The sequence below is a fragment of the Salvelinus namaycush genome, unplaced genomic scaffold (genome assembly GCF_016432855.1).
Source record: "Salvelinus namaycush isolate Seneca unplaced genomic scaffold, SaNama_1.0 Scaffold1341, whole genome shotgun sequence".
NCBI lineage: Eukaryota > Metazoa > Chordata > Actinopteri > Salmoniformes > Salmonidae > Salvelinus > Salvelinus namaycush.
This window is the reverse complement of record NW_024058055.1, coordinates 3,138-17,637: the sequence shown is the minus strand read 5'-3', so window position 1 is coordinate 17,637 and position 14,500 is coordinate 3,138. Positions and strand designations below refer to the sequence as shown.

Below are 14,500 nucleotides of genomic sequence, written 5' to 3'. Positions count from 1 at the left end.
GAGGGGTTTCTTCCAAAAACTACTGTCACTGTGCGAAAGGAAAAGATCCTCAGAGCATCAGGCCTCATCCCTGCACAGAGGGAGTTGATCCTCCTGAAGGTCATCGTCCCTGCGCACAGGGAGTGGATCGTCCCAAAGGCTAGTGTCCCTGCAGAGAGGGAGGAGATCTTCCTCACAACCAGTGTCCCTGTGAAGAATGGACACAATCATCCACAACCACCTCCCATCATCCCCATGGTGGCACCACTGTGGAAATGGGATGGTGGAGCATGTACTCCACCTGTGGATTTCTATTCCAAGAGAAGAGGTCACTTAAACTTACCTAATTAGTACAGAAATTACCATTGTGATAGCGTGAGAATTAGCTGTGATAGGTTAAATGTATGGCTCATGTGAGTGTATATCTGTAATACTTTCATGCATTTTCTACATAAAACAGGTTTAGCTCCATTTTACTTATTTAGCAGACTCTCTTATCCAGAGCGACTTATAGTAGTGAGTGTATACATTTTCATACCCCAGTGAATCTCTCCAGGATTTCGCATGGATTTTTTTGATATTTGCGGATAAATATGCTAGATTTTGCAGCAACAATTATAACATTTTGCATAGCAATATGCATTTGTTTTGTCCAATTTGTTGCAAAAATGCGCTGACAAGGGAAAAAACTGTGTTGACGTGTGGCTTGATTGAACCATATTATGCAGTAAATGTGCGGTGATTGGTTGAAATTGCGAGCCCTCTTTTTGTACTGTGGTAATGGGTCAGTTCTATGCGATAATATTGTGATGATGTGACTATTTTATGCAGAAATTGTTTGGTGATTGGTCAAATTTGTAAGCCCTCGCATAATATGCAGGGAATTGTTGATCGCAGAGTCCTGGAGTAACCTCCCAGTTATCCCTGTGACTGCGTGTAGGTTAAGATTGGGTTGTAACAGAGTATCAGAGCGAGACGTTTCTACCTGTCAGCTAGTAATTGTTCTGTATGGTGACATGAGCAGAGTGGCCTGACTTCTCCCACTTATTACAGATGTCCGACTTAGATATGTTGAGCATCCTGCTATGATGTCCATCACCAAGCCGGAACACTCCAAGGCCAACCCTCAGTGCCAGACTGGCAGCCGGCCGGTGGCTGAGCCTGAGACCCCTGCTGTTCACAATAACAGTGGAGGCTGGCTCAGCTGGGTCTTTGGGAGTGGAAGAGTTAATAAGAAGGAGGTTCATCTACCTGAGGACAAAGACAGATCTGTAAGGAACTGGTTATTAACACTATATTCTATGTAGAGACAATTGAGTGGATTAAAAAAAAACTATTGTGGCTTGCTTCACATTGCTAATATCTTCTTCCTCAGATTGTCTGGGATCCAACTCTGCACAGATGGGTTAACAAAACTGAGCCCAAGGCTGAGGTACACGCTTAAATTCAATGAAATTAAAAACAGTGAACAACCATTGTATTTTAACTGTGATAATATTACTAACAATTTGGAAAATGTGTTGATGTTTTTTACAGAACAAGTGTGTACCACCACCTCCACCGATGGGGACATATGGATATCAGGGGAACACTGGCAGTGTCCCCAAAGGAGTGAATCCTTACTCTATGAAAGCAGGTGAATATTGCTTTAGAATACATGTGGTTTAACCAAGACTGTCAGCCGATCATAGATGTCCCTGGTGGTCTCCTGCTAACACCTTTCCCACTACCAGCAGTTCTATGGGGCAGCAGATACCCTACAATGCATTACAATGATGGGACCAACTCAAAGCCTCCAAGCCATGGGCCTAGACTGCTTCCTAGACAGCGCTCTGGCTTGCTCCCTCCTTCACACTTTGACCTCATGGCACCAATGGTTGTGCCACCTGACACTCTACCCTACTGAGGTATGACTCTGGAAAATCCTTCCAAATTGTATCCATTCATCATTAACTGAGATTTTTCTTTAACATAGCAAGTGGCTGAAATAGCAAGGATGTTAACTATTTTTTATTTTTGTTCAAGAGGCCATTTGCCCAGAGTGGATTTGCCATACATAGATTTTTTCAGCTTTAAAAATCTTCAGCATAAAAAAGTATTAAAAGATGATCTTTTAATTAAATCTCTCCTTTGTGTCCTCATGTTCACATTAATTTGATGTGTTCTATCATCATTTACAATGCTTATTGCTTCTGCATTTCTTTAGACAAGTGTATATTATACACATATATTTTATTTTAGACATTACAAAACATATTTTTGTGCATTTTGAATTTCCTACATTTACCTGTACAGACAAGTATATTTTATACATATCTATTTTTTTAACGACATTTTTGTATGTATTCCATAGACAGAACTACATATATTGGAATCGAACGTTCGCAGAGATTGTTTTGACTGGAGTGATGCTTAGGACTTCATAAAAAAATCTATCCCGTTTTATTTTACCACTACAGTCTGTTCGTCGGACGAAACTGGAGAAAAATAACTAGTGTCGAAAGTAAACATCCACACCTCGATGGTGTCAACTCTGCTTATGTCTGCGTAATGAAAAGGTAGGGGGGAAAAGAAAAAAACATCTGGTCTAGCGATCGATGACAAATTAAATGGTGCCCGTGTAACAGTTTTACTTCTGTCCCGAACCAGTGACCCTTTGCACACATATACAACAGTTACCCATCGCTCCACAAAAGCCACGGCCCTTGCAGAGTAAGGGGAACAACTACTTCAAGGTCTCAGAGCGAGCGACGTCACCGATTGAAACGCTATCAGTGCACTACCCCCCAAACTAGCTAGCCATTTCACACCGGTTACATCCAGCATAACCCCTCATTCAATTACGCCAGTGGCAAACAGTGAAATGTGAGGAGCAGGAACAACTATAGCCCTCAAACTCACCTCTGGGTCTCAAAGCCAGTTCCACTGCATTTCTTCATTGTTCTCCTGTCATCGGGGATCTAGACCTGGGACACCAGGTGGGTGCAAGTCATTATCAGTTAGAACAGAAAACCAGCAGGCTCATAGGGCAGGGGAGCGTTTCCCAAACTTGGTGTGCATTTTGGTTTTTGTCCTAACACTACACAGCTGATTCACATTAACAAAGCTTGATGATTAGTTGATTATTTGAATCAGCTTTGTAGGGCTAGGGGAATAAAAAGAAAATGTGCAGCCCTTTGGGGTTCAGGTGACTGAGTGTGGGAAGCCTTTGTCATAGGGTAAAAGTTGAATACCCCTGGACTGTAGGCTGCACACCTTGGGTCAAATATTAGATTCTGTAGCTGTGTATTTTATCAAAACAATTCTATTCTACAATGGTTCCTTTCCTTAGCTCAGGGTAAGTAGTAGCAGGCCTAGAAGAGTCTTATGCGACGCAAACATTTGAATTGTGTTCTTCCTCCTTTTAATCAATCATAATAATTTGTGAAATGCATTACAGGTTGTTTTGCCTGTTGGCAGCTGTGGGCATACAAGCACAACAGAAACCTTCTATAAGTATGCATTTTTCACCCTACAAGTTCAAGCACTAAGCGTTTGACAATATATTTTTTGGTTTTTAACTAACCTTTCCCATTCCAGATGACCTCAACGCCGAATGCCTTGGTAACGTTATTCGTTTGAGTGTCGCTCCTCTTTTTAAAGAGGTTGATGCTGTCTTCAGTGAGTTTGTCTCTTATGATTCTCCTTTCATAATTCATGGATTGATATTGTTGGTGAACTATTGTGTTCACACCATCTCCATCCCTTCCAGATGACACACAAATCATAAACCTGACGCCTGGCCTTGCTACTCAGTGTGGATTCAGCTTTAAATTTGACCCCATGGGGAATGCCATGTTTTTTGCTTCTCTTCAAAACTGCTTTTCCCAAAACATGGTAACCCTAAGCACTGTAGTGTTTGCCTTTCAGTGTCACTGCATTTGCAACCCATAATGTAGCAACGTCATTTTATTTAACCTTTGACATTGAGTCATGCTGAGACCAGACTCTCTTACAGATGAGCCCTGTATACACAAAGATACCAGTCAATATGTGCATCACTAGATGAAAAATGTAATCATTGAAAACAAATGCATTCTTCAGTTAAAAAGGTCCTCAATAAGCCTGAGTTGCTAATTCATACAATTTTAGAGCATGGAGGTTATTAGAAGTACGGTGCCAGAAACAGTTAAGCAGTTTTACCACCCCTGGGTCTGCTATCTCTTACCTCTAAGTTAACGATGATGTAAGGTACAGCAGAAGTTTATGGAGGGCTTTCAGAGGGCCAGCCAACTTTCTGATACAGACTGCAGTGATGTGTACTACTGAGCTCTTCTCCTGTAGTGTGGCTTCAATACAGTGGCAGCTGCATTCATATAGGCAATTTTGCCACAGTCTATAGGTCATGAAGGTCAACTGAATTATTTGTTTTCTGCTATATAATGAAAGGCTTTAATTATTTTTTTCCTTCCCCCTTCATTTTAGGATGATAAGATGTTCAGCTTGGTCATGCAGTTCAGGCTGCCAGGAAACCACATGACTGAAGACCCTGTGTATAGAGTGGGCAAAACCTGTAGCTACACCCCCTGGACCTCCCGAGAGATTCTGTGTGACCGCAACTACATGGAGGCAAGTGAGCAGAGCATGCCCCGAAGGACATGTTTACAGTCGAGCTTGTCGTACTGCCTGTATAAATGATCTGTCTAGAGCTACAACTGTCCAGTGTTTCATTTCTTCTGCTTCTGTGACACAACGTAGAGGGTCTTGACTCTCTCTCAATTCAATACTCCTTAATTTAAGGAGGCGAGTGGACAGATTGAGAACTGGCCCTTGATTTCATATTGTATGGGAGGGTGAAAATGCATAGGGAATAATGGCATTTCTTCTCTAGGTATCTGTCAGAAGGACTCTTCCAGACATCCAAACCGTCCCTGAACAGCCCACTGGAGGCCCGAAAGCAAGGAGTGGCAACTTCCGGAAAGGAGCTGAGGTAGCCATATTTTAGTTTCTGTAATTTCACTACAAGATGGCGCTAAACAAAATGTGCATTTGTTGACAATTTGTTTAATTCCTGTTTCCATTTCCTGAGACAGGCTGTTGCTTCAGGATACAAAATGACAGCAGTTGTCTTTAGTCCTAGCAAGAAGGTCATGAGTGTGGATGAGGTCCAAAGAAAGGGCTATGCAATAGCCAACACTCCCACACGGCTGGTGTTAAGAAGCCCTCATAATGCAGAGGAGACATACCTCCAGAATGTAAGCTGACTTTCTCCACTTCCTCCATGAACTGGGTCATGTTCAGTAGAGCAAAAATTTGGAAACGGTGGCCCTACCTGAACTCTGCAACATATTGTTAATACGGTGTGCCCTACTGAACACGGCCCTGGTGTGGTTGCCCCCTGAACAGGTAGCTGGAGTTCCGATGCGGGTGCTCTCAACCTCAACCTTCTTTGAGCAGAAGTGGCTGGTTACTCGAGTAGATGCCACGGCTGTTTGTCCAACACCAGGTTGAGTGTGAAATAATGGACTAACTTGGCAAATTAAGATCCTATGAACCCAGTTCTTTATTGGCTCCAGACAAGACTTTGATTTGTGTTCAGTTGGGGAAATGTTTTGGGATGAACTTTTTCCAAATAATGGCACATTTGTTTTCAGTTGCAAAATGTTCTGTTATGATGTGTACTTGGTTTCTTGTTTCACTGCAGGGGCAGTGGCCTTTACTCCAGAAGTGATCACCTGGTACATGCCCAAGCACATAGACCCACTTTTCTCCTCTGATGCCTTCACCATGTTGGAGGTGTACATGGGAGTTGACGCTAAGAGGCTGGACACTGAGGAAATGGCTGCCAGAAACTACTCGGTTTTAGTCACAGAGGCTCATATTATTGTTGAAATTCCGGTGGGGGCGGTTGGCGGCTATTTCAAGGTCAGCGTTGGATGAGTAAAATGTTCCTGTTTAATTTCTAAATCAAATCTTATTTGTTGAGCCCTTTTTACTGCAGCAGTTGACAGTGCTTTGCAGTAACCCTTTGTCATCTCTCATGGGTAAACTCCTAGAAACGTTGTCTTGTGTACAATGTTTCTTAGTGAGCAATTGTCTGCTTAATCAGGCTAATATACAATGGATTGTTGGGTGTGTGTATACAGCCTGACACATTGGATTGCAAAATCGGGTGAATGTTGCATAAAATGACACTTAAACATACTCTACCGCTTGTCTTTGCAGTTTGTCCTTCAGCCGCTTGAAATTTGAGACAAAATATCCACACTAAAGTATTGTTTACCTGACTTTAGGGAGCCGGTAGCTTTGCCACTCAACTGAATGCAAGCAACGTTCGGTTACACTCGGCTACTGTTTACATATTGTGCAAGTGTTTACTTTGCGTGTCGGTTGCTTTGAAAATACACACCGCCGGAAATGCAAGTTGACAACCATATGCCTACCAGCTCTCTAAGGTCGGGTAAACAGATATTGTCTTAAATTACGAGCGGCTGAAGGACAAACCACACAGATAACCGGTAGAGTAACATTCTGGCTTGTAAGGAACATTTAGCTGTTTTTGCACTCCACTTGTGTATTACAGCCTGAATGCATCACTCGTCTCCCTTTACAGAGCCATATTCAGGATGACCAGTACTTTGTCACTTACACCATTGAGCCCATGCTTGAGTTGCTGTGGATCGAGGAGGTCGCACACGAGGACACACGCTACAAAGTCCTCTTCCCTATCACAACACCTCCGATGGCCAGGCCTCCACAAGTTCGCAACTGTGAGTCTGGTTTAGTTAAATAGTGCCTATGGTAATTTGGGATGCCTGGGTTGTTCATTAGGCACAAAACAGAAGAAAATGTACTGAAACGGGGAGGCAATAACAAATGTCCATTTTCGACTTCCATTGTACCGAATTTCAAAATGTTTTCCTTTGTTTGCCAATGAACAGACACGCCCTTAGACACAGTTCCTGAGCAGGCAGTGTTTGTGCTTGAGTTGGGGACCTTCAACCTTGATGTGGAGCTGCTGAACATCACCTTTCCCACCATGGTGCTAACTGTTGCAGAGTGCAACGCCAGAGGCTTCAATGTTCAGGAGCAGAGATCCCTGGACAACACCTTGAAGAGCTTCAGGATGGAGGTGCCCTTCTCAGACCCGGTGGTTTTTAAGGAGGTGTGTTTCTGTTAAATGCAAAGCCACATGCAGTGATTTGTACATGCCCTAATAAGTGGGCCACCAACAAAATATAAATAATGGCGCAAATGTACTTTGTATCCCTCATTTACTCAAGTGTTCCCATTATTTTGGTGTGTGTTGTGTGCATTCACTTGCCAGTAGTGCTTGATTTAGAGGAATGAGGGCAACATTACTTCAAGTATATAGTTTGTTTTAATAGTCCCCATATGTACTTAGTTGTCACTTGATATTGAATAGAGTTCTGTTACAACAATAATGCTATCAATTGACCAATGCTTTTAACTTCACTACAGAGAAGGGCGGAACAAGGTGTCACAACCTTCACTCTTCAGCTGATCTACGGCCTGGTCGTCTTTCCAGAGTACGCTCCTTTCTCTCACTCTGCCGTTGTGGACGCTGTACTGCTGGACATTGGTATGTCTCTGGACTACGCCAAACTACTGTTGAATGGCTTCCTCTCGTTAATGATTGCAGTGAAAGCCCAACTAGGCATACTGTAGGTTTTTCCTATGCGGTCTCTCTACAAAGAAAATGTTAAGCTTTAGAGTATTTGGACCCAGTGTCCTGTTCCTGGTTTGCCAGGATCGTGTTTATTCTGAAAACAAGGTTTTCTCCTTGGACAAGTTCAAGTAGTACCTTCCTGTTTTTTTGTGCTTAATGAACACAACCCTGTTTGTCCTTGTAGTGCCACCCTCAGTCACTGGCAACTGTGGTCAGGAGAACTTTCACATCACTGTGGACTACAGGAACCAAGATCCCTTTTTCGTGGTCTTGGTTGGCAAGCGGCTGCTTAACCATGAGCTTGCGCAACAGTATTTGACAGAGGGCGACGCAGACTTCACCATCACGGTGCCCTTCTCTTCGCCGGACGCAGTGTTTGAGGTACGATGCTCTCCCAAAACATGTTAACCTAAATTGCAGCAGCTAGCCTCGCTTTCCTTACCCTGTATACATGCATACAATATTGGACTAATGAACTCTCCCATTGCTTCCCAGTCGGTTCACCCGTCCTCTGTCAGGAGCAGACTGGATGTGGCTCTGTTGAATCCTTACAACAACATGACCATCAAATACTTTTCCCTGGCTTGCAGCTTCCTCAAAACGCTGACTGGTTGGTTCTCAAACAATTACTTCCGATAAATAGTCGTTTGACATGGTTACCTAACCTGGGTTCCTTGCAAATACTGTGAGTCTAATAATAGTGCCAGATGGGCATGGTTTGCACTTTTGGTGCTATTCCATTGGTTCTACTGTGCTCAATGAAGTGTAACAAATACAGAACCCAGGTCTGATGGCTACTTGTCTTTTGCTCCCCCACCCCCAAGAGTGTTTCTCTAACGGAACGATGACTGCGCTGGCGGTCAAGGTGGAGTCTGCTCCCAGTCTGAACCCCGGTCAGCTGACCCTGAGCGACCCCGCCTGTGGTCCCACCTACAGCGACGATCGCTTCGCCTACTTCCACTTCACTGTCAACTCCTGTGGCACCACCAGGAAGGTAAAATGACTATTACCCTGAGATGATGGGTACTGTGTATTTACGGACTGTTTGCTTCTGCAGGCTGTAATAAGTCAATTCCCCTCTACTACATAGTTTATCAACAATGTCATGCTGTATGAGAACGAAATCTCCTTGCCAGATGAACTTGAGGTGAAGCTGAATGGCACGACGTCTTCAGAGGAGGAATATCAGTAAGTGCATTATGCATCACAATTGTAGCTGTTAGATTTTATAGGTTTTTTTCTTCACCAATTGCTCAATACTTTGTATACAGGGAAAATGTGCCTATACTACCAGTGTCCACTCCTTGAAGTTTCCCCTATTGAAGTTGCCTACATCCCTCTTTTTAGGCTAAAGGTTTCCTGCTACTATGTGGTCAGTTTTGCCGAGACTGGGACGGGTCGACAAATGGTCAGAATGAGACTCGCTCAGGGTAAGCGTGCACAAATTCAGAATTTCAACTTGGCCTCTAAATTCTAATCACTCCTGATCTGGAAATGGAATATAGAATCTTGGAAGGTGTCCTTTACAAAACCATTGCCAAAAATGTAAGCCTTATGATATATTACTCTTGCGTTCTGAGATCTACAGGTGTGGCTACGGAGTAACGGTGAGGAGCTGATTTGGGAATTTGTCAGAAGCCTCTGGTGGTGGGGGGGGTTCATCGGGGCACAACAGGATATGATAAACGTGTGTTTCTTAATGGACAAGTTGAGATGGTACCTCGCTGTTTTGTGCCCACCGGTTGTCTCGTTCTGTGTTCCAGACGCCTCGTATAACACGTTCCACCAGGAGGAGGACTATCCAGTGGTGAGGTACCTGAGACAGCCTCTGCACTTTGAGGTGGAGCTGACCAAGTCCTCTGACCCCAAGATAGCGCTGGTGCTTGACCACTGCTGGGCCACCCCCAACGAGGACCGTGACTCCCGACCCCGGTGGAATCTCATCATTAATGGGTAACTTGTTGTTTTTGGGCCTAAACAAGTGTTATTCCACAGGTGTGGTTCCTGAGTAATTAGCAACCTATCATGCTTGGCAGGCCATTTACTTTGGCTACCGTGGCTATGCCCCCATCCATAGGTCATGAGTGGTCACAATGGTTTGAGCTTAAAAACGATGTGAGCAGTATGCGGTCTGTCACCAGATCTCCACCCAAATGAACACTTATGGGAGATTCTGGCGTGTAGCTTCACACGTAGCATCTCGGGTACTCCGAGATCCCAGGTGTCTTAAACACCATATGTCAGTTGAGTCTGACAGACTCTTACGTGATAACCCGACTGCATTGTATGGCGTTAGCTCATATTCGGTACCACCTTCAAAAGTGTTTTACACACGTGTCCATTACAATCTAGGCAAGAATCAGAATGCATGAATAAAACGCCAAGTACATTATACTCACGGTATGCTACAGTAGAAACGTTACACAGAAAATAAGGCACTTTGATAGGAATGCACGCATGTCCAGTTATTTGTAAGGAAGGCAATGTGGCCACCAGGCAATAAATGTGCAAGGCCTGTTCTGACTAGATGTGCAAATGTCTGTATGCTTGAAGGAAAGTTTGTCTGGCTCATTCAAATTCTCAAAGAAATTGTCTGCAACAGTGAAATGGGCTACTTTTGTGAATTAATGAGGCAAACTTAGAAGTTGAAACGGCCTATAGAAAATTAGCAGGTTGTGTGCCTTGGTTTGAGGTCAGTGCGGGCTAACTGTCCACATTTTGGAACGGTGAGTGCATTCTGACATCCCGCGCATAATATAAACTCCCACTGGGGCGACTGAAGATATTTGGAAGTCGCGTGTGGAAAGGTTAAGACACTATGTTGGCGTTACCTACACCTTTTTACTCAATGTTATCCTTTTGGTTTGCTACAGTTCAGTGTTTTGCCGAACTGATGGTCAGTCGAATAGAAATCGAGAGCGGCTGGCAAGCTTGGCTTGCCTTTCCAATTGGTTTCATACAACTGCTCCTAACACTGACTGAATAGTTGTTGAATTCAGGCACAAGTGACCTCTTGTGTTTAAAACAGTTATGCGCTTAACATAATGGATGGTTCACACGCCTGTGCAGCATGGAAGTTGATGTTTGAAACTGAATAGGATCAGTTGACAGGATCCCTAGAAGTTGATACTTTCAATGGAATTTCCTGTCCTAGAGGAATGCGCTAATTGGGAGTTGCTAAACATGAACAAATACCACGGTCAAGTGTAGCAGCATCTTGCTAACCTTATTTAGCTAGCTAATGTTCATATTTAAAATGTCAGACACAGCTGGGTTTGTCATAAGCATTGATTTGGGTGAGCACTTTGCCACAGATGGACACCGCTGGCCTAATTTTCTCAAGAATTTAAATTGGGTAACCTATTGAAAGATGACTTTATTTTTCCTACATTGTAATGGACACTGCAACCTTTGGTAGATGGGCTACAATGACTTTGCCCATGATTATGAACGCTGCAAATGACACTTTATTTTGCGGGTGTCTTTTCATTATCTGGATACATGTTACACCAAGCAGTGGAGTGAAGCAACTTTATTGGTCAAAACCATTTATTTGGTGGATCGGGTTTGCCAATTGCTATCAAATCACGCAATTTTACCATTTTTATGAAATGGTCGCAAAACCCCAAATTTGGCACCCCCTATTTTAATTTGCTCCGGCGGCCATGTGGACACAAGGCTCATCTGTCACGGGTGTAACTTTGCAGCGGTTTATTAAATCAGAACTGTCATCCTGGTGGGGGTGGTAGCAGTTTTAAAAAACGGGCTGAAAATGTTTTGTATATCATAGGAAAAGACACCACATTCACATGGCTGTGCACAAAATGGGCAGTTCAGATTTGTCACTTCAGCTGCAACTATATCATACTTGGCTTAAATCGTTGAGTAAAATCCTGGGAAAGCTCTTGTCTGTCAGCTCAAGTGGATTTGTACTGGTGTGGGCGTTTGTCTCAATGTAACGTCTTCAGATTTCACAAATCCCTTTTTGCTAATATCTGTCAGTTAAACAGTAAATGATAAACCTCCCAAAGATGCAAATGACAAAAGTAGGCCTTAACTGTCAATGCGTAGGTTACTTTGTATAGTAGAGCTGCTCCCTTCACTGAAGTCCTCCACGTGTGAATCTGATGCCATGGGTGTAGAATTTATTTTGTGACCAATTTTTCCGACAGCGGAAGAATTGCTCTGGCGCATTGCATGAACTTTAATTAAAATGAAGTACTTATTTTGAAAATATGATACCGACTGTCTATTCGGCAACTTTGGTTAAACCACGGTCAATTGATCAATATTCAGGTCGCCTGTAGTCTGACCATTCTGGATCATTTAGAATTTGAAGAACCATTTAGAGGGACGTCTCACCACATGAGAATGCGATCATGTCAATGTAATTGAATATACATGTTGGACATACGACGTAGACGTTTGACATCCGTCATTTACCTAGCTATAAAAGCCTTTGCAGTAGACCAAGTAATATTGTTGATGAGAAATGCTATGGCATTGCTAGTATGACCCTCCCTTGACAAATGAAATGCATTTTTTTTCAAATAGGCAGCCCAATTAATGTTTTTAAATAAAAAATGTACTAAATCAGATTTTTCCAGGTCTGATGGGCCAAAAGATCAGAAATTAAAACCAACAAACTACTGTCGTGACCTTGAATTATCTGAGGACTGTTTAATTGTTACCCGACTCTAAATGAATCGTGTTAGGATTTGGGGTGCCGAGGAAACGGTTTTAAAGATACCGTCTCCCGACTTAAACTCTAGACGGTAGAAATCTATTACATTGCTAAAGTCAACTTATTAACCATTACATCGTATCCTCCTCGCAGCTGCAAGAACCCCAGCCTTATGATTCAGTACTATACAAATTGGTTTAATTTATTTACTAGCTAAACACACAGGTCCCTAGCGGACTGACACAATATGACGGCTCCCCCACCCATGGTTCCATAAGGGACTTATCGTTGTTACATTTTTGCATGAATGTATTTGTGGGATGCCGCCGTGGAAAGGTAGGTGGTTGGGTCTTCTCTCTGATTGGCTCCCTGAGGTCACAATGTCGTTAGTTGTCCGTGGCTCCAATGACTAGTCTTGAACGGAACTTCAGGATGGATTTTCCTTTCACTCATTCTGGAAGATGGGCTAATCAACCCTGTCACTGATTCCTCAGTGGGTGATGATAGTAGGATGGTTTGGATATAGTAGCAGAATGGTCCCACTGAAGTTAGCTTTTCTAGGTACTTGGTTCAAACAGCTAATCGGCTGTACCAGTGACTGTCTGTCTGAGGGGGTGTTTATTCTCCCTCGTGTTGGTATTCAGGTTTCGGACCACTTTGGACATGAGCTGCAGCTCGCCGTCCTTAGGAAGGTGCGTTTAGGAAAGTTCCAACCATTTCAAACGTGTAGCTAGCGACTCAGTTTTCTGGTCTAATGTTAATTTCAGTTACCAATCCTTTTATGCACTCTGGCCGCCGGGGACAGTTCTGGCAGTCTGACCCGCTCTCTGATGTCACTTGTGGCATGGCTACTTACAATGCACTTTTTCTAGGAGTTTCTCTAATGCATTCAAAAGTGAATACTGGAACAATATTTCTAACATAAGACTGGTCAGAGATAGAAAAAGAATGTCATGTTGATTTTTAAAAAGGAAATACTGGAACTAGAAAAGTGCTCACACTACAGGTAGGAAGTCTCGAGCCTTTACATTGTATATGAAATATGTTGGGTGTTTTTCAAGACCGAGGTGAATTTAGGAGGGGTAAGAGTTTTGGTGGGAAAAGCCTGTTAACAAAGACATTCCTTTAGTTCATACTGGAGGGGGAGAAGGAACCCACTTCTCCTGTCATTTACAACACGGTGTGAATTGATCTGATCCTCACAGGACAGTCATGACACCACCATAAGACTTCGCACAAGGCGGTTGGGGTTTACAGTGTTTTCTTGTTCCTAACTTAGTCCCTCTCTCTACACTGGCAGTTGTGAGAACACGGAGGATCCGTACCGTGTGGTCTTCCACCCGGTGGTAGCTGACGCCAGGGTCCACTTCCCCCCTCACGTCAAACGCTTTGAGGTCTATATGTTTTCCTTCGTCGAGGATGCGGTTGAGCCGAGTGGCCAGGTAACAAAGTTCACCCAACAATCTTTATAGGTGAATTTTGTGAGTGGCAATCATCCCTTTTTTTTATTTTATTTCTGACACCATCAAATCTTTGATTCCTAGGTCTTTGTCCATTGTGATGTGGTCATCTGTGACGCCAGTAGTCCCTCTGGCGGCCCCTGTAGTGGACAATGTGTGAATCAGGACAACTCGAAAAGAGGTAGGTCTTGTTTTATGCTTTTCAGACCCTGTCAGACCATAACTGAACTAATAGGTTCTCTCTCTCTCAACAGGTCAACGACATGTCAAAGACCTCTTTGAGGAGCGTCATTTCTATGTTTCTTCTGGATACATTCTTTGGGTGTAATGTCTTGTTCTAACATGTCAAATAAAGTGTTCTATATAACAATTACGTTTGCTTTACTTGCGTGGCAACAATCCTAACCGTTGGAGCTACCTTAATTGTATCTGATTTGCGTATAACACCAAGGCGCATGTACTTTAGTGGATGTAGTAGGCTTGTCATCTGACGTGTGTCAATCAACCCTTTTGTAAGCATGGAACTCTGAACCATCCACACCAATTTCCCATCTAGGACGAACAATGGGTGTCAAAACAAAAGCTTTCCAATGTCCAGTAGGAAGAACTGACTCAATGTTATAGCAGATGGTGGTTTGTGAGGCCAGCAGGGCTGTGGTTGGCTGCAGGCCCCAGGGAGCGCAGCAGTGTTGGGAATTTTCAACTGAA

General features: G+C 43.3%; 2 protein-coding genes across 2 annotated transcripts; both read left to right on the top strand.

The window, feature by feature from the left end:
* Positions 1–666: 666 nt before the first annotated feature.
* LOC120036470 (protein transport protein Sec16A-like) lies at positions 667–1,647 on the top strand. The gene is made up of 3 exons (XM_038982907.1): positions 667–1,250; positions 1,355–1,411; positions 1,516–1,647. The coding sequence occupies exons 1-3, from the start codon at positions 1,065–1,067 to the stop codon at positions 1,645–1,647; spliced, it is 375 nt and encodes a 124-aa protein (XP_038838835.1). The 5' UTR covers positions 667–1,064.
* Positions 1,648–5,062: 3,415 nt separating this feature from the next.
* LOC120036469 (zona pellucida sperm-binding protein 4-like) lies at positions 5,063–14,162 on the top strand. Its single transcript, XM_038982906.1, has 14 exons — positions 5,063–5,464; positions 5,663–5,883; positions 6,572–6,728; positions 6,900–7,123; positions 7,441–7,561; positions 7,833–8,029; positions 8,144–8,258; positions 8,473–8,642; positions 8,739–8,836; positions 8,996–9,078; positions 9,412–9,601; positions 13,633–13,774; positions 13,877–13,973; positions 14,047–14,162. The coding sequence occupies exons 1-14, from the start codon at positions 5,380–5,382 to the stop codon at positions 14,118–14,120; spliced, it is 1,974 nt and encodes a 657-aa protein (XP_038838834.1). The 5' UTR covers positions 5,063–5,379; the 3' UTR covers positions 14,121–14,162.
* The last annotated feature ends 338 nt before the right edge of the window (positions 14,163–14,500 follow it).

Coding starts and splice junctions, on each gene's coding strand:
- LOC120036470 (XM_038982907.1), top strand. CDS start 1,065: ATGATGTCCATCACCAAGCCGGAACACTCCAAGGCCAACCCTCAGTGC. Junction 1,251..1,354: donor CTGAGGACAAAGACAGATCT/GTAAGGAACTGG, acceptor CTTCTTCCTCAG/ATTGTCTGGGATCCAACTCT. Junction 1,412..1,515: donor AAACTGAGCCCAAGGCTGAG/GTACACGCTTAA, acceptor TGTTTTTTACAG/AACAAGTGTGTACCACCACC.
- LOC120036469 (XM_038982906.1), top strand. CDS start 5,380: ATGCGGGTGCTCTCAACCTCAACCTTCTTTGAGCAGAAGTGGCTGGTT. Junction 8,837..8,995: donor TCTTCAGAGGAGGAATATCA/GTAAGTGCATTA, acceptor CCCTCTTTTTAG/GCTAAAGGTTTCCTGCTACT. Junction 9,079..9,411: donor CAGAATGAGACTCGCTCAGG/GTAAGCGTGCAC, acceptor TCTGTGTTCCAG/ACGCCTCGTATAACACGTTC.